This window comes from Pocillopora damicornis, chromosome 5 (genome assembly GCF_964200805.1).
Source record: "Pocillopora damicornis chromosome 5, jaPocDami1.2, whole genome shotgun sequence".
Lineage (NCBI taxonomy): Eukaryota > Metazoa > Cnidaria > Anthozoa > Scleractinia > Pocilloporidae > Pocillopora > Pocillopora damicornis.
The window spans coordinates 5,879,502-5,899,199 of record NC_142674.1 but is presented as its reverse complement, the minus strand read 5'-3'; the positions used below and the strand labels follow the sequence as shown (position 1 = coordinate 5,899,199).

At 36.8% G+C, this 19,698-nt stretch overlaps 2 protein-coding genes across 3 annotated transcripts; both read left to right on the top strand.

Moving 5' to 3' along the window:
• Window positions 1-1,554: 1,554 nt before the first annotated feature.
• Window positions 1,555-9,673, top strand: LOC113682979 (allatostatin-A receptor). Of its 2 annotated transcripts, none has more exons than XM_089206663.1 (2): window positions 1,555-1,836; window positions 5,649-9,673. In XM_089206663.1, exon 2 carries the CDS (start codon window positions 5,662-5,664, stop codon window positions 6,598-6,600), a length of 939 nt encoding a protein of 312 aa, XP_089062789.1. In that variant the 5' UTR covers window positions 1,555-1,836; window positions 5,649-5,661; the 3' UTR covers window positions 6,601-9,673. The 2 variants fall into 2 exon arrangements, with proteins under 2 accessions (XP_089062789.1, XP_089062788.1); XM_089206662.1 differs by lacking the exon at window positions 1,555-1,836 and adding an exon at window positions 4,479-4,633.
• Window positions 9,674-12,838: 3,165 nt separating this feature from the next.
• On the top strand, window positions 12,839-19,681 carry LOC149044844 (orexin receptor type 2-like). Its single transcript, XM_089205775.1, has 2 exons — window positions 12,839-13,009; window positions 17,509-19,681. Exon 2 carries the CDS (start codon window positions 17,524-17,526, stop codon window positions 18,460-18,462), a length of 939 nt encoding a protein of 312 aa, XP_089061901.1. The 5' UTR covers window positions 12,839-13,009; window positions 17,509-17,523; the 3' UTR covers window positions 18,463-19,681.
• Window positions 19,682-19,698: the final 17 nt, after the last annotated feature.

Below are 19,698 nucleotides of genomic sequence, written 5' to 3'. Positions count from 1 at the left end.
TTCAATGCAATCCAAATTAGATCCAACTTCAATGAATACCGTATACAGCAAGCGTAGTTAAAACGGAACCAATGGAGGTTCTGAAATAGAGGATAATGAGTGCTTTTTGAAATGACCTACCCAAGTGCAGAGCAGCAATATGGATAACCATTTTCATACCATTATCATAACAGTATGATTTTGCAACATATGTTTATTTTGAAGTTTTTCTGTTTATATGAAAAGGGTACCGAGAGTTATTGCAGAACGGAGGGCTAATCAGAAACTTAACACCATTGACGGGAGGCTTATTAGCATGTTAGAAACTTGACAGCGCGTTTACAGTACAATAATTAACGAAACAGCAGTCAAAAAGCAAATAATAAACACCTTTTATGAGATATCTCCTTTAAACCAGGCATATTCAGTTTCAGGTATAATGCGAGAAGAAGTTGTCCAGCACGACAGATATTAGGCTAAAATGTTTCTTATGTCGTTTGTGTTTAACGACCAATTCGAAATTCGTCCACATTTGGTCGTCATTTGGTCAAAATCGAGAGTTAACAGGGAAAATTACCTTGAAAATTTCCCTTCTACTGACCTTAATGGCATCAGTGTTTTTTAATGGTACTGTTTTATATAATCCTTTTTAACGTAAAATAAAATGGCTCTGGCCCAGATACTGATATTGATCCGGGAAATCGATGTGTTTTACCGAAATTCGGACGACGAGAAGGCTAACGGCCCGTGTACAGTACCGTAGATCTAAATTATATACATGATGATACAATAATAGTAATAATGGTTTCTTGAATGTGCTTCCACGAGGTGGCTCTTCGCCCTCCAATCACCTAACTGATAATCACATTTATTGAGCTTTATTTACAATAAAATGAACGTAACTGACAAATAATCCTAAGCCTACCGAATATACAAAAAGTTTGCTTAACTGTATATCTAAACTATAAGAGATCTCTGAATGATCATGAGACATTAAACTGTTTCTTTCGTTTTGCAAGAAAATTTTGTGCTCTAAAATTTTTTTTGCGTAAGGAATTACCTCAAAATTCCTTTTTTGGCAACTAATCATATGTGATATAGGGATATTACGATGTAAATATTGTACTTGTTATCGATCTATGTAATTATGTAAATAACTTTTAAATCAAGCGGCTCTTCAGAAGAACCGAAAGGTAATTGTAATGCTTGGCTTCGAATTTAGCTGTCCATGAGTTTCTGTCTTTACTGTTATTGTTAAGGTGATCAAATATAAAAAGAAAAATTAAAAAATAACGAAAGTTATGAGTCTCGAGAATTTCATGTTTATAATCGACAACGTTAACTTCTCAATCATTTCCTTCTTCTTTGTTTTTCGCTCCGACTTAGCCTCTTCCGATCACTTTTTCACGTCCGCTCCTGATTAGCTCAAAAAACGTGAGTCACACCGATCTATTGTCCGTATTCTACGACATGATTGGTACTCTCACTGCGAATTAGACAAATCTTAATGTTTATCATTGAGGCTGGGGAATTTTTTGCCTTCAGATATTGAAAGCTGACGTACTAATTCTAATGCATCTTGATACCTTTTCAAAGCGAAAAACACATGTAAGGTGAAGTATAGGTAAGCGATAAAATTGAATTTCAGGCACGATAGTAACATTTTCAACACCGAAGATCTATTTAGTAAACATTTAAGGATCTCGTCGTCCAAGAATTAGTTTAGAAAATTTGTCTCTAAATAGAGCCCATTAATCGAGGACATTATTGAACAGCTGCCTCTTCTCTGTACTGTGTGGTATGGTTTTGCATCTTAAAACAATTTCAAAGAGGAAACACACATCAGGTGAACTATAGGTAAGCGATAATTTTGAATTTCAGGCACAATGGTAACATTTTTAACACCGAAGATCTATTTAGTAAACATTTAAGGGTCTCTTCGTTCAATAATTGATTAACAAAATTTTAAAATAGAGCCAATTATTTGCAGCCATTCTTGATCAGCTGCCTCTTCTCTGTTCTGTGTATTTTGGTTTTTCATCTTAACATATTTTCAAAGAGGAAACCTCCTCAGTTGAAGTTTAAGTAAGCGATAATTTTGAATTTCAGGCACGATGGCCGGGTAACATTTGAAACGCCGAAGATCAATTACGTAAAAATTTGAGGATCTTGTCGTCTAAGAACTTGTCAATAAAATTCGTTTGAAAATAGAGCGCAGCAATCGCGCAGTTCTTGGTCACCTGCCTCCTCTCTGTACTTAGTAAAATGGTTTTTCTGCGTTTTTCAAGGTTCTTAGTTCTCTTTCCTTAAATATAAGGTCATTCGGTTTTATCAACCGATTTGATAATGTAAATTAGCCACCGTAAAGATTTGCTACAGGTGACTTTGTCACAAATATATCTGCTAACTCAGTTTAAAGGTTTTACTGCGAAAAGCCTGACAGAATGGGAAAACTATATTTATATGAAAGTATAGCTGATACAGACCTTCACTTTCACTTTCACGTTTTGACGAACACTTGTATTTTTTCCAGAGCCGAGACAAAACATTCTCTAAATATTTTTGAAATTTCGAAAAAGAACGTAATGTTTGAATATGATGTTGGTTTTCTCAACATTTTCTGGATCTAGGAACGTATTCTAAGCGTCCCTACTAGATTTGGTCTGCTGAAGCGAAAAAAAATGATATAAAATAATGTTTTTTTTTGTTTTTAATTCAAACTGATAACTCATGATCACACCATTGAAGAGTTTTGATATCATGAGGATACTGATATAAGTTCGTCTTTCCTATTATAAACGTAATGGCAAATTTTTAGAAATAGATTTAAGACCTACAGAGCTTTTTCTATGCAATTATTTCATTCACCACCAAACATTGCAACTCTCTGATCAAGCCTAACAGCCTGCTTATAAATAAAATAAAATATTATTTATCATCTTTAATTGATAATGAATACTAACAAATTTGACGTTTCCATGACAACTTTATTTGAACAAGTGCTTTTGATATAAGCCAGGAAGTTGTGTACTCTGAAAATAGATATACAAACCGTAATAGTTGTACGAAAGTGAAGAGAAAGAAGCATCTCGAGGTTAAATAAGAGTTTAAATTTGTCATTTTTTTAACTCGTGAATTGCGCGCATGCGCAAGAGCGAGTTGTAGATGTGATGTGGAGAATGGCACTTGCTCGCTCGCTTGGTCGATTCCTATAAACTTTTTTTTCAATTTTAGGCTTTTGAGTGCATTTGATAGTTTTTGGCGAGTAATAAACAAAAGAAATGACGACTTTTACCGCTAAGAATAGTGGTGAGGTGAAAAAGAAGCCGATGACAATCTTAAAAGAATTATTTTTTTTCGTTTTAGTTTCAACAAGCGGCGCTACCGATTGGCAGGCGTGCGAGGATTCACACTGAAATAAGAGAACAACTTTCGTTTTCCATAAAATTGTAATTTACAATCCTTGAACTTGAAAACAATCCGAAGATTCACTAAAAATATCACTTACTCCGAAGCGCTCGGAGTTTTACAGGTGTTCAAAAGCTTTTTCTGTTATGGCGTGAGAATGGGGACAAAATTGATCATTATATTTCGTATCGTGTGTTTTTCCTGTGTGAAGCAACAAAAGGTGCCGGCGACTGACGAAATTACAGGTTAACTCGAAAATCAAATAATACCTAAACAAAAATTTTGGCCACCGATTTCCAATGAATTTTTAAAGAACAATCATCTTTCTTTTTCTTTTTTTTCAAGATTCTAAATAGATATTACGTACCAAAATGCAAAACTTATACACCACAAAATGGATAAATAGGACTGAAATGAAATTCTATCTTGTTCTTGATGATACGTTGCCTAGCGCGTGACCAAAACCTATCCAGGTGGAAATCCAAAATGACGGTGGCAGTCTTGGCTTAGTTACGTCACTCAAAACTCGTTCCCGTTTGTCTCATTTGATAAATAGGGAATCATTAATGTTTTCATTAAGACAGTATTGCCTTGATTTTCCAATATTTGCGATGATAGACAGTAAATTTCACTTTTCACCCACATTTACTTCCAACCTTCTCTTTTGAACCAGAAACACAAATGATATATGTGTGTTATTTGCCGGATGGGAGGTCCGTATGGTGAAAAACATTTCAAGACCGAGGTCACAGTTTTTCACCATACGGACAGACCCTTAGCCGGTAAATAGCATATATTTTTTTAAACTTGACGAAATTCTTTCCGAAAGAACCCGAATGATTTGGGGCTGTAAATATGGCAAGATCTTTCATAAACTGAACAATTTTTGAGCGAGTAAATGGTAGTTAAAATAAAGGTGATGCAAATTAAAGAGAGATGCCTCACCGAAACATTTTCATTTCCGTAACGATAAAGGCGATTTAAAAGGCTTCCAAATAAACTTTGAACATTATTTTTACAAGTATCTGTCACAATCTGACACCTGTCAATTAGGGAGCGCATAAGAAAAAAAAAGCGCAAGAACATTTGAAAAACAACGGAACTAGTTTAGCTAGGACTGTCACGACAATGTTTTCTTCAAAAACAGTTAATGATCTGACGGAAAGTATTATTCACTCTTATCGACGATTCATTCATGAACAGAGATTTACCTCTGTTCATTTAGTAAACGGCGAGGAAAATAAATGTGAGTAAATTCAATTTTTCTATTTTGAAGTTGTGAGAGTTTGTTCGTTTGTTTGCTGTAATGGCGTGTGTAAATCTGGTCTTTCCTCCACGAAAACTAAATTCGAATGGCACACTCCAACGAAACAAACGGGGATTTAATGCGGCCTTTTCTCATTGAACTCCTTCAGTTTCTATTGTGCAATTTACGGTACAAATGTCCAAATTGAATGGACTTGGAAAGACTCACCGAGAGTGTAAATTTGTTGTAGAACTTAAATTAAAACTTCGCTCGCTCTTTTACTACGAACAAATTGTTTGAGAAAATTCAGATATCAAATGAATATAAGTTACATCGTTCAGTTTAACTGTAACCAAATACTTCACGTTTCAACTTTCTATGTACTTTTTGTGAACGATTAAAGTTAACTGCAGGCGGTTTTTAGGCCGCTTGTCAACCAACGTAATTGACACTATTGCTTATAGAAATTCATTCTGAAACCAATATTCTTCTGTCGACCAAAGTGGTTTGAGACAGAGAAAACAGAGGATTCATAAGTTATTTATTGGTTTGAGGTAGTGACCGACGTGTTTGCTTAAAAATACTGTCCAGCCGGAAAAACGAGATATATTTATGAAAAATGGCAACGAAAGTTGGGATGTACTCGGCGACTCACGAAAGCGTTACCGTGGCCCGTGGGCAGAGATAGGAAAATACTGACCGGGTAAAGAACCAATCAGATCGCAGGATTCGTTGTCGTTCCCTCTAAAAAAAATAAATGTTTAAAACACATGACATCATTCTCCCTTGTCAAATGTAAAAGCATGATCATTTCAATTGTAATGCCTTCTTATCCCAACGTTACTTTGTTTCTTTGCTACATTAGCGAACACCGAACTACTGCTCGTACTCTAAATATGACAATCAACCACAAAATTCCCTATGCCAGATAACCTTAAACATAATCCAAAAAATTATGTAAGTCATCTGTCAATTCACAAGTTTGCTCACACAGCACTTTGATTTATATACATAGCTTGGATTCAAATATGGAATTGGGTTTCACCTTGGCATATGCTGTTACTATGATCGTTGCTTTGCAAGGAAACATTTTGCTGATTTACATCGTCTGGAGGAAACGTGAGACAAGAACTTTGACTAGTTTCTTGTTTGTCAATATGGCGATTGCCGATTTATTGATTGCAGTATTTCAGATGCCCTTCTCCATGGCGCACTTCTACGTCTCTGAATTCACTGGTGCGGTCGGGAATCTATTCTGCCGATCTGTAATGTATCTTGTGAATGTGTCCATGACAGCCTCGATCTTCAGCCTTGTCGTGATGGCATTCGATCGATATTTTGCTGTTATACACCCTTTGAAGCGAATGATTTGGTTCCGAAGAGCCAAAATTATTTTACCAGTCATTTGGATCGCATCCTGGACCTTAATGGCCGTCACACCATTTTCTTACATGGCCGAGGATAGCCTTGGAAAATGCTTTTATACAGAAGAACATATCCCGCGGGTGCCCTTTTGGACTTATCTACTGCTCATCAACTACATGATGCCTCTTGCCATCATCTCTGCCCTGTACATCATAATTGCGCGAAAGATATGGTTTCACGAAATTCCTGGCCAACTTGAATGTTCCAGACTCCAGCCAGATGAGCAGATTCCAAGGAAAAACGTTGTTCGAACGCTCATAACTGTTGTGGTGGTTTTTGCGGTCTGCTGGTTTCCCATGCAGGTGCTTCAAATGAACTTTGCAGTGACAGCTGGAATGACTTGGCACCCCATTGCTATCTACTCTATCCATTGGCTTGGTCAAGCTAACAGTGCCATAAACCCCTGGCTGTACATCGGTCTTAATGGCAAAATGAATGCAGCTTTCAAAACAATGATCCGGTGCCACGGGCAGGGTAATACTTTGTTACACAGACCATCTACCGCGACTTTACGTTCAAATACAGTCGTTACCACAGTATGAAATCCTCAAACGGCTTATGGTTAAGCTAATGAAAGCATTGCAGATGGCATGTTCTAATTAAACGATTGCAGGCTTGAATGCACATGCTCCATTCAGGATTAGATGAGGTAAAGGAGAAAGTGTATTAGGATCAGTAGACGAAGGCAAGGCCATCAACTGAGTGCCGCGCCACAACTGTTTCGGTTCATATCGACAAAATAGCTGAATATAGATTGAAACTTTAACTCCCTAGCTTGATATAATGGGGCAGAAAATATCATTTCCAGTGCAGGTTACTCCAAAACGATTCAGAAACTGGCACTATCTTTTCGCAACCCCCACTTATTTTATTCAAACGCGACAAAAACATAGGCAACTTTTTAGTCAGGAGTTCATTTCAAACCTATGACCAATCTGGAACTTTTAAATGCGCTCGCTCACGATGCAAAACTTGTCCTTTCATTCATAACGTAGAGAAAATATCGGGACCCAAAAGATCCATTAAGATCATTGATCACTTTACGTGTACTTCCGCCAATGCTATTTACTGCATAACTTGCACTTATTGCAATAAGTTATACATCGGCGAAACAGGAAGACGACTGGGTGACCGATTCCGAGAACACCTTCGCGATGTGGAAAGAAATGACAAGGACGCATCCAAACCAGTCGCTAGACACTTTAATCTTCCTTATCATTCTAAACAGCATATGGCAGTTTGCGGCCTTTCCTTACATCTAGGCAGTTCGGAAAGCCGTAAAACACTAGAACAAAAATTTATATTCCAAATCGGCACCCTTAATCCCCACGGAATCAACGAGCGTTTTTCATTCAACTAATTTATTCCTGTTTTCTCGTCACCACATCCCCACCAATGGCGTAGCTCCACTTCCTACATATAAATCCACATACAACCCACAATTCCTCTAATCGCTCTGACGAAGGGCTAACGCTCGAAACGTCAGCTTTTTTACCCTTTACGGTGGCTAATTTACGTTTTCAACCCAGTTGTTAACACTAAATTACCTGCTATACTCTCCCACCGACGCAGCACCACAGTTTCTTTAGAAACTAACCCCTTTATTCAAGAAACAACATTAGTTTGTTTTGACTGCTGTTGAAAATTTAATTTCTTATGCCTTTACTAGAAAGAAAGAACCGACGAGATGGCTTTTGGTCTCTAGATAATGACTAAATGTAAATAAATAAAATTATGTCAAGGTTTTTATGACAATTATCCATGTAGGACAGTTATTATCTGATTTGAAATGCAGATTTCTTAATTTTCTAAGGCCAACCGTGACGTTAACTGCAACGACCATTAAAGATCGTTTTTCATTTAGCAACGGATATCCTTTAGCTGATTGACTACTACACCACTTTTTTCAATTTTTTTTTTTAGTTTTTATAGATCTACGTGTGCTTTAGTTAGCTAACAGTGACTGTTACCTTTCGAATTTCGAAGCAAGAGTGATTTTTCGCGGGCTTTCTGCTAAATCTCATGACATTTGTCAGTTCTCTGCACGTGCAAATGTGGTGTCGTTTAGTTGTTCAGCTTCCACGATGAAACGGCAGCAAATGATGCTGTCGTTTCTGTCCAGTAACAAAAGGTCATGAAGAATGGCTAGTAAGCTTTACAAGACGTTAAGGGGTAAACAAAACAAAGGTTACGTACTAGCGATGGAAAAGCAGTCAATTGCCAAAAATAACCGCCTTGACAGCTCTACGATTGCCGGCTGTATAACGAACACGTGGGGACAACTCTAGTCTTCATCGTGAAATCCTACTTGAAATGTGTTTCAAAAAACGATTTGAAAGAAGCCTTGGAAATAAAATCTCTCTCGACAGCGTAAAAGTTCTGAATTTGAGACGATTAGAACACGAATTCAGCTTTTCGATGTGATTCGATTTCGTGGCGATGGGATTCGTAGCTGACACCGCTGATTTTCCAGCGATATGCTATGTAAGTGACGCCAAAGATATCACCCGAAATCGAAGGGAGACCAGTTTACGTTATAAGCAGTTTGGAAAGGGCATAGTAAAATATAATGCTTTTAAACAAAATTTTACTTTGTTTTGTTCAGCCTTTGTTTTGTTCAACCTTGTTCACATTATGAATTTTTCGATGGAAAATTTTTGACAGGTGCGATGTACTGTATGCTTTAGGAAATGACAAAGTTGAGAATGACCAGCCGCCTGAAGCTGCAAATGTGCTTTACTGGTTTTAAAAAGTCCCTTACCTGTTGAGCTGAAAATTACAAAAATTTTGCATTTTGTTCAATTCATGCATACTTTTTATTGGGTGCTGTTTTTAGGGTAAATTTTTGCTGTTTACCTGTATCAAAACTCTAGTACATTGTGCGTCAAAAGTGCCCAAAATTAACAATCTCGTGATATAAGCTTATAGTCAAACGAATGTAAAATTGGCCGACATCTTCCCCGTAGCGATAATGCTTCTTATTTGCTTTTTACATAACATTGCTTTTTTTTTAAAAGCGTGGGTTAAAGGAAATAAACAAATTTGTTCCAAAAAATGCATACTTTTTACCGGATGCTGCTTTTTATTTATAGATTCGTGAATGCCAGGTTAGTCTGCACTTTAAAAAAAGTCATTTCGTTTAAAAAGTAAAAGAAACCAAAGCTTGTCATTTCTCACGATCGAACACGATTTGAAACATGAAATGAGCAGGTCTTATTTATTATTATCATTTTTTAATTTATCGTTAACACTATTATTAGTCTTCACGTAGAAAATTCGTCTGCCAAAAATCCCTTAAGGCATCTCGACACTATCTTTTCTTCTTTATTTTTAGCTTTAGTCCGTCATAGTCTCTTGAATTGAAGCATTTCAAAGTCGACCTTGTCACTCTTCCCATAAAATTACTAATGAAAGACAAATGTAAATATCGCTGTTTCTTAAAAACTGATGTTGGGAACCCAAAAAATGTGTTGTTCTCGCAGACGTAGCGCCTGCCACGTGAAGATATTGAACCGGGAGTGAAATTGCCGATTTGCATTGAGATAACGTAACTTGGAAACAACATACTGTAGTGAAAGCCATTAATGCCAAAATGAAAAATAAGAACAATAAAAGTTAAACGCATTCTCAACCACTTGTTTTCGGGTTGTAAAAAACTTCAAATAAATAAAGAATTATAACACTTGAGTGCAATCTTTGTAAGAGCGGTCCAAGGCATTTTGCATTGGAAAAAACGTTTCGCCCCAAACTTTGCCCATTAAACTATCTTCGATAGTAAGTAAATAAAACCACATTGGTTTCTGGAAAAAGATTTAAAAAATTTTGAGAGCTATTAATAATCAAAGCTGGAAAAGGCCCTTTTTGACCTCTTGCGACATAACTTCCTTCGCTCTAGTGACTTCAAACTTTTGGTAATTTTGTTAGAGTGACCGCAGAATTATGCAAATTAGTCTGTTGACAACCTCCGACCGTTTATTTTGCTATCTTCATAAATCTTAGATTTTAACCATCTTAAAAAAGAAAAGATACTAGGGAAGAGCTTTTATAACATACTTATTGATTCTCTAAACATTTTAAACAGCTAAACTCTGGCAAATGATTCTGTCTCGTGACGAAAAAGGTGAACAAAACGTATCGAATATCATATTGATTAGCGTTTGTTCAGCGTTTTCATGGAAACTTTTAAAAAAAACTTGGTTTCTGTTCTTTTATATTTGAGTTCAGAGAGGTTAAGCTATTCAAACCTATATGAACATTTCAGAACCAAACTACAGGATTTTATTTAGTCTTCAATTTAAATAAGACAGCGATAACGTGATTTTTTGCTTGGAATTCAAGCCTAGTTCTTCCAGGCTGTCAGCCGTGTTTGCGCTTGATGGGAGCAGAGAAATACAGGACTTCAGATCAGCGAGAGGAAATATCCGAGATCCAGTGCAAGGTTTCAATGCATGCACTGACAGCGTTACTGACGCTGTACAAAAGTTCTGCTCTTATGCGTTCTAGTTCGTCTATAATTCGGAAAAAATCTTAAAAATCTACATTATTTTCTAGATTCCGCACTGATCTCCTCTGTGTGTCCTCTTGAACTTCAAGGACTCTCCACGTGGTTGATTTACTCATCGGTTGAAATTCAGCTTCTTTGTAATGACCATGTATAATTAATGATGGTACACTTGGCTACGGTGCGCACGACGTTAGGGGTGACAAACTCGTCACCGCTTTTAAGTTTGATGGTGCAAGTGCCTCACGCTACATCTTGACAGCAGTATGGCCTCATTGTGAAATCTAAAAGTGGTTCAGCTGAAGCTGTTCCATACGGATTGTTTACAGCGGGACTTTTTCAATTGGCACTCCGCGCCTCTCACTCTTCGCTTGTGTTAAGTGCCTTCTTTATTTGTTTTTCAAAGAGGTTTTTAAATGACTGATTTATGTGTTTAAGCGCTTTGGCTGAGAATCTTTTGGCATAAATACTCAGGATTTTAAAGAGATATTTCTGATAGGCGACGAGAGGGGTTTGAAGGCCAACATCGAAAGCTGTCTAACAATTCTGCTCATGATCTACGACCGCTTGGAATAATGTTTTAATAATGCTTTCTGAAGTCCTGCTGTTCTCTGCTCCCATCAAGTTCAAGCACGGTTGATAGCCCTGAATAACTAGGCTAGAATTCCGAGCATCGCTGCCGTATTTAGATATACAAGACTAGTACATAATCGAATTACGTGACCGAGACGCTGGTCACGATGAATTTTAGTCACTTCAACCTCACTTGAACTCCAAAACTAACTTGAACTTGAACCTCACCAGTTTGATTTCGCGCTCAAAACGCAGGTTGCAAATTATTTGCTTACGCGGCTTCACATCCACTAGCCCACGTGAAACCCCTATGCAATGCCTAGCCATGTGCCCGCAGTACGCTACAATGAAGCTCGACACTCGAGTATGCGCACTTTATTGTCATCTGCCGGTGTTTCCAGGCGCACACTAATGGGGTATACAAGTTACGCGCGCAATCGCGCCTGCGCATTACCATCTCCCTCGCCCTTCCATAACGTAACGGCTAAGATAGTGCCCGTGATACAGTTCGCCGCGCACACTAAAAGTAGCACCTTGTACGGTCGGTAGTACGGTCTCAAGTCCAAATTTTTTCGGCTTGATGCTATGCTATTTCGTATAACTATGGGGCTATGCTGCGAGCTCCGCTATAATGCGAGAAAGAGTTGTCCAGCAGGATTCAGATGTTCGGCTTAAATGCTTCCTATGTCGTTTGTGTTGAACGACCGATTCGAAATTGGTCCACGTTTATTGGTCATCATTTAGTCAAAATCGAGAGTTCACAAGCAAAATTACCCTAAAAGTTTCCCTTCCACTGACCTTAATAACATAAGTGTCGTTTAATGGTGCTGTCTTATATTGGCCGTTTTAACCTGAAATAAAATGGATCTGGCTCGGATACTGATATTGATCTATGAAATCGATGTATTTTACCGAAATTCGGACAACGAGAAGGCTAATGACCCGTGCATTAACATGATGATAATAATAACTATAATAATGATGGTTTATTGAATGTGCTTCCACGGGGCGGCTCTTCGCCCTCCAATCACTTAACACATTAAATGAGCTTAACACTATTTACAATAAAATAAATGTAACTGACAAATCATCCTAAGCTTACCTTATACACAAAAAGTTTGCTTAATTGTGCACCTAAATTAAAAGAGATCTCTGAGTGATCGCGAGACATTGGACTGTTTCTCTCATTTTGCAAGAAAATTTTGCGCTTTAAAATTTTTCTCATGTAAGAAATTACCTCAAAATTCACTTTTTGGCCACTAATCAGATATGATATAAGCTAGGATATCAAAATATAAACAATGTACGTGCTATCAATCTATGTAATTGTGTAAATAACATTTTAATGCCTGGCCTCGATTTTAGCGGTCCATGAGTTTCTGTCTTTACTATTATTGTTAAGGTGATCGAATATAAAAAAATAATAATTAAGAAAATTAAAAAATTAACGACAGATATGAATCTTGAAAATTTCATGGTTATAATCCTTTCCCTCTTATTCCGTTCCATTTTTTTATCAAGCTGCCTGTTTCTCACTCCGACTTAGCCTCTTCCGATCGCTTTTTCACGTCTGCTTCTGAGTAGCTAAAAAAAAAACGTGAACCACACCGATCCATTGTCCGTATTCCCCAACATGATTGGTACTCTCAGTGCGAATTAGACAAATCTAAATGATTATAATCGAGGCTAGTGTATTTTTTGTCTTCAGATATTGAAATCCGAGCTTCTAATGCATCTTGATACCTTTTCAAAGTAAAAACACAGCTCAGATAAAGTCTGGGTAAGCCATAATTTTAAATTTAAGGCACGATAGTAACATTTTCAACATTGAAGATCTATTAAGGACAACTTTAAGGATCTCGTCGTCCAAGAATTAGGTAAGAAAATTTGTCTCTAAATAGAGCACATTAATCGCAGTCATTACTGAACAGCTGCCTCTTCTCTGTGCTGTGTAATATGGTTTTGCATCTTAACACATTTTCAAAGAGGAAAATAAATAAATTGAAACTTTAACTCCCTAGCTTGACATAATGGGGCAGAAAATATCTTTTCCAGTACAAGTTATTTACTTCATGAATGGAAATAGTCCAAAAAGAAGTCATCACGGCCAAACAAGAAACAACATTAATTTGTTTTGACTGCCATTTTGACTCCTTTACTAGAAAGACAGAATCGACGAGATGGCTTTTGGTCTCTAGATAATGACTAAATGTAAATAAAAAAATTATATTAAGGTTATTATGATTATTATCAATGTCTGACAGTAATTGCCTGATTTGAAATGCAGATTTCTATTTTATAAGGCCAACTGTGACGTTGAATGCAACGACCAGAATGATCGTTTTTCATTTAACAACGTTTATCATTAAGCTGATTGACTACTACACCGCTTTTTTCAAAATTTCTCCTTTTGTTACAGAATAACGTCGTTTCCTAACGGCGTTCAACTTAACGTGTTTACTTTCTTTTAAAAACGATAAAGTGTCTCAGTCTCAGTTCTAACTTAATACAACCCATAACTTCATACGAGTCAGCAGGGATGTTTTGATTCTGTGGTTAAAACGTTACAGAAAGCTGACTGACCAGGACCACTTTGCCATCAACTGCTCGTTAGAAAGCAATACTATCTAGTACGGTTAGTTCGTACATTTTTAATTCTTAAATTTCTGCTTTTTTTATTATAAAATTCATTCAAAATTTTCGAAAAATGAAACAAATAATGTATTTTGTACAAATTCACGCATACTTTTTATTGGATATTGTGTTTAGAGTAAATTTCGCGGATGCTGTTTACCTGTATCAAAACTTTAGCACATTGTGCGTCTAAAGTGCCAAAAATTAACAATCTCGTGATATAAGCCTATAGTCAAACGAATGTAAAATTGGCCGACATCTTCCCCGTAGCGATAATGCTTCTTATTTGCTTTTTACATAACATCGTATTTTTTGAAAGCGTGGGGTAAAGAAAATAAACAAAATTTGTTCCAAACAGTGAATAATTTTTACCGGGTACTGCTTTTTATTTTTAGATTTGTGAATGCTGGGTTAGTCTCCATTAAAAGAAAAAGTCATTTTATTTAAAAAGTAAAAGAAACCAAATATTGTGCGTCAGCGCTGACCCGGATGTAGGAATTTACGTTTGCTATTATTTATTGGCCAAAATTGTCTACAGCGCTAAAGCCTTGTAGTTCACATAAATGTCAGCTGTAATATGGAAATTACGCAAGGTATGAAAATATATCAAGATTAAAATTGTTCATGCTATGATCGCTCAAAGGAGGCCAATATGTCAAAGAAGGGGCGAATTAGAGTGGAGAAGGGTGCTTAGGTAAACTCACATAAAGCCACAGTAGGAATCATATATATTTTGTTTAAATGAAATCCAAGTTAGATCCAACCTCAATGAATACTGTATACAACAAGCGTAGTTCAAAGGGAACCAATAGAGGTTCTGAAATAGAGGATAATGAGCGTTTTTTGAAATGACTCACACAAGTGCAGAGTAGCATTATGGATAACCATTTACATACCATTATCATAGCAGTATGATTTTGCAACATATGTTTATTTTGAAGTTTTTCTGTTTATAAGGAAAGGGTACCGAGAGGTATTGCAGAACGGAGGGCTTACCAGAAACTATAAACCATTGACGGGAGGCTTATTAGCATGTTGGAAACTTGACAGCGCGTTTACAGTACAATAATTAACGAAACAGCAGTCAAAAAGCGAATAATAAACACCTTTTTATGAGATATCTCCATAAAACCAGGCACATTTAGTTTAAGGTATAATGCATAAATTGTCCAGCACGGCAGATGTTTGGCTGAAATGTTTCTTATGTCGTTTGTGTTTAATGACCAATTCAAAATCAATCCACATTTGATCATCATTTGGTCAAAATCGAGAGTTAACAGAGATAGAATTACCCCGAAAATTTTCCTTCTACTGACTTTCATGACATAAATGTTTTTAACGGTACTGTTTTATATAAACCGTTTTAACGTTAAATAAAATGGCTCTGGCCCAGATACTAATATTGACTCGGGAAATCGATGTGTTTTACCGAAATTCGGACGACGAGAAGGCTAGCGACCCGTGCACCTGTCCTTCCGCAGATCTCAATTATAATCATGATGTTGATAATAACTATAATAATAATGGTTTCTCGAATGTACTTCCACGAGGTGGCTCTTCGCCCTCCAATCACCTAACTGATAATCACATTTAATGAGCTTTATTTACAATAAAATGAATGTAACTGACAAATCATCCTCAGCCTACCTAATATACAAAAAGTTTGCTCAACTGTATATCTAAACTATAAGAGATCTCTGAATGATCGTGAGACAGTGAACTGTTTCTTTCGTTTTGCAAGAAAATTTTGCGCTTTAAAATTTTTCTAACATAAGAAATGACCTCAAAATTCCCGTTTTGGCGACTAATTATATGAAATATAGCGATATTACGATGTAAATATTGTACTTGTTATCGATCTATATAATTGTGTAAATAACTTTTAAATTAAGTGGCTCTTCAGAAGAACCGAAAGGTAATTGCAATAATTGGCTTCGAATTTAGCGGTCCACGAGTTTCAGCCTTTATCATTATTGTTAAGGTGATCAAATGTAAAAAAAAAAAAAAAAAGAAAAAAAACTACAGTTATGAATCTCGAGAATTACATGGTTATAATCGACAACGTTAACTTCTCAATCATTTCTTTTTCCTTTGTCTTTCGCTCCGACTTAGCCTCTTTCGATCGCTTTTCACGTCCGCTACTGATTAGTTCAAAAAGCGTGAGTCACACCGATCTATTGTCCGTATTCTACGACATGATTGGTACTCTCACTGCGAATTAGGTAAATCTAAATGTTTATCATTGAGGCAAGGGAATTTTTTGCCTTCAGATGTTGAAAGCTGATGTACTAATTCTAATGCCTCTTAATACCTTTTCAAAGCGAAAACACACCTCAGGTGAAGTATAGGTAAGCGATAATTTTGAATTGAATTTCAGGCACGATAGTAACATTTTCAACACCGAAAATCTATTTAGTAAACATTTAAGGATCTCGTCGTCCAAGAATTAGTTTGGAAAATTTGTCTCTAAATAGAAAACATTAATCGCAGCCATTATTGAACAGCTGCCTCTTCTCTGTACTGTGCAGTATGGTTTTGCATCTTAACACATTTTAAAGAGGAAACACACCTCAGCTGAAGTATAAGTAAGCCATAATTTTGAATTTCAGGCACGATGGCCGGGTAACATTTGAAACACCGAAGATCTATTACGTAACAATTTAAGGATCTTTTCGCCTAAGATCTCGTCAATAAAACCCGTTTGAAAATAGAGTGAATTAATCGAAGCAGTTCTCGGTCAGCGGCCTCCTCTCTGTTCTTAGTAATTTGGTTTTTCTGCGTTTTCTAAGGTTCTTACCTCCTCTTTCCTCAAATATAAGGTCATTCGGTTTTATCAGCCGAGTTGATAATGTAAATTAGCCACCGTAAAGATTTGATACAGGTACATTTGTCTCAAATATGTCTATTAACTCAGTTTAAGGGTTTTACGGCGAAAAGTCTGACAGAATGGGAAAACTATATTTATATGAAAGTGTAGCTGATACAGACTTTCACTTTCACTTTCACTTTCACTTTCATGTTCCTCTGTGAGTAAAATTTGACGAATACTTTCCAGAGCCGAGACAAAATGTTTTCTACAAAGAGTATCAGCATGAAATTCGCGCTCTGAGCGAAAGTGGAACAAAATTATTATGTTTTACCTGCAGATAAGGAAAAAGGACTTATGTACTTTGATTTTACAGGGACGACAAAGCAATAAAATTAAGTATTTACAACTTGAATCTTCTCTTTTATCTAGTGATAACGAAAAAAATAAATTGCTAGTCAAGAAATTTGCTTTTCAACTAAACCAATTTCCTACATCACAACGATGTAATCGTCGACAGGTTGTTTCAGAGACTCTTTGATGATCACAGTTAGAAAAAAGCAAACATTAACTGAAACTACTAAATGGAATTTCTAATAACTCCATACCTCAATTGTAAAGTTCTAACTGAGTAAAATACCATAGAGAACGGTTTTATTTCCAAAACGGACAAATTTGCTAAAGGAGAGAGTTTCTTCAAAAACCAGCTACATAAGATTCGGACTCTGATTGAAAAAGAAAAGTATAAGAAATGAATAATAACAGATTTGACGTTCCCACGACAACTTTATTTGAATAAGTTCTTATGATATATGCCAGGAAGTTATGTGCCCCGAAAATAGGTATACAAACCGTGATAGTTATGCGAAAGTGAAGAGAAAGAGGCATCTCGAGATTAAATAAGAGTTTAAATTTGTCATTTTTTTTTCTACACAGAGCTTGGAATCAAATATGGAATTGGGTTTCACCTTGGTATATGTCGTTACTATGATCTTCGCTTTGCAAGGAAACATTTTGCTGATATACATCGTCTGGAGGAGACGTGAGACAAGAACTTTGACGAGTTTCTTGTTTGTCAATATGGCGATTGCCGATTTACTGATTGCAGTATTTCAGATGCCCTTCTCCATGGCGCACTTTTACGTCTCTGAATTCACTGGTGCGGTCGGGAATCTATTCTGCCGATTTGTAATCTATCTTGTGAATGTGTCCATGACAGCCTCGATCTTCAGCCTTGTCGTGATGGCATTCGATCGATATTTTGCCGTCATACACCCTTTGAAGCAAATGATTTGGTTCCGAAGAGCCAAAATTATTTTACCAGTCATTTGGATCGTATCCTGGACCTTAATGGTCGTCACACCGTTTTCTTACATGGTCGAGGATAGCCTTGGAAAATGCTTTTATACAGACGAACATATCCCGCGGATGCCCTTTTGGACTTTCCTACTGTTGATCAACTACATCATGCCTCTTGCCATCATCTCTGCCCTGTACATCATAATTGCGCGAAAGATATGGTTCCACGAGATTCCTGGCCAACTTGAATCTTCCAGACTCCAGCCAGATGAGCAGATTCCAAGGAAAAAAGTTGTTCGAACGCTCATTACTGTTGTGGTGGTTTTTGCGGTCTGCTGGTTTCCCATGCAAGTGCTTCAAATGAACTTTGCAGTGACAGCTGGAATGACTTGGCACCCCATTGCTATCTACTCTATCCATTGGCTTGGTCAAGCTAACAGTGCCATAAACCCCTGGCTGTACATCGGTCTTAATGGCAAAATGAATGCAGCTTTCAAAAGAATGATCCGATGCCACCGGCAGGGTAATACTTTGTTACACAGACCATCTACCGCGACTATACGTTCAAATACAGCCGTTACCACAATATGAAATCCTCCAACAGCTTATGGTTGAGCTTATGAAAGCATTGCCGATGACATGTTCTAGTTAAATGATTGCAGGCTTGAATGCACATGCTCCATCCAGGATTAGATGAGGCGAAGGAGAAAGTGTATTAGGATCAGTAAACGAAGGCAAGGCCATCAATTGAGTGTCGCGCCTTAACTGTTCGGTTCATATCGACAAAATAGCTGAATATAGATTGAAACTTTAACTCCCTAGCTTGATATAATGGGGCAGAAAATATCATTACCAGTGCAAGTCATTTACTTTATGAATGGAAATTTTATGCCTTTACTAGAAAAAAAAAAGAGCCGACGAGATGGCTTTTGTTCCCTAGATAATCACTAAATGTAAATAAAGAAAATTATATTAAGGTTTTTATGATTATTATCAGTGTCTGACAGTAATTAACTGATTTGAAATGCAGATTTCTTTTTTCTAGGGCCGACCGTGACGTTAAATGCAACGGCCATCAATGATCGTTTTTCATTTAACAACGGATATCCTTAAGCTGATTGACTACTACACCTCTTTTTTCAAAATTTTCCCTTTTTTTACAAAATACCATCGTTTACTAACGGCCCCCAACTTAACGTGTTTATTTTCTTTTCTGACGATAATGTCAATTCGATTATTTACTAGTCCTATATATTATATAGGACTTGTAAATAATCGAATTACGTGACTGAGACGCTGGTCACGATGAATTTCAGTATGTGCTCTTAAAGATTACGTGCAGTCCCTCCTTTTAAGCGGAGTTTAAAAAATCAGAGCTAAAAAAAGAAAAAAAGATGTCAGTGCTGCCGGGAGCTCTTGGAGTGAGGCACCGACATAAATTTTTCTTCATTGATTTCTTTCGACCTTCGCCATGGACTTCGCCGAAAAAGAGGGACTGCTGTTATCGCCGGTTACTCAAAATAAAATCCTATAGTTTGTTTCTGAAATGTTCATACAGATTTGAAAAGCCGTAGTTTTTAATATTCTGGTCTGGACTAGAGAAATATAACCCAAGTTCAGAAAGCAGCCTAGCGGGTGTTTTTAAATCAATTATGGTGAACCTCTGAATCAACACACACCAGAATTTAAATCCTTTCCAAACCCCTTATATATAACACAATTTAAGAATACAAACGATTTCTTGCTGCGTGTATTGTGTAGCGAGGAGCGAGCTTGTCAACTTTAGAAATGTTCGATGTCGCAAGACGTCAGAAAGGGCCTTTTGCA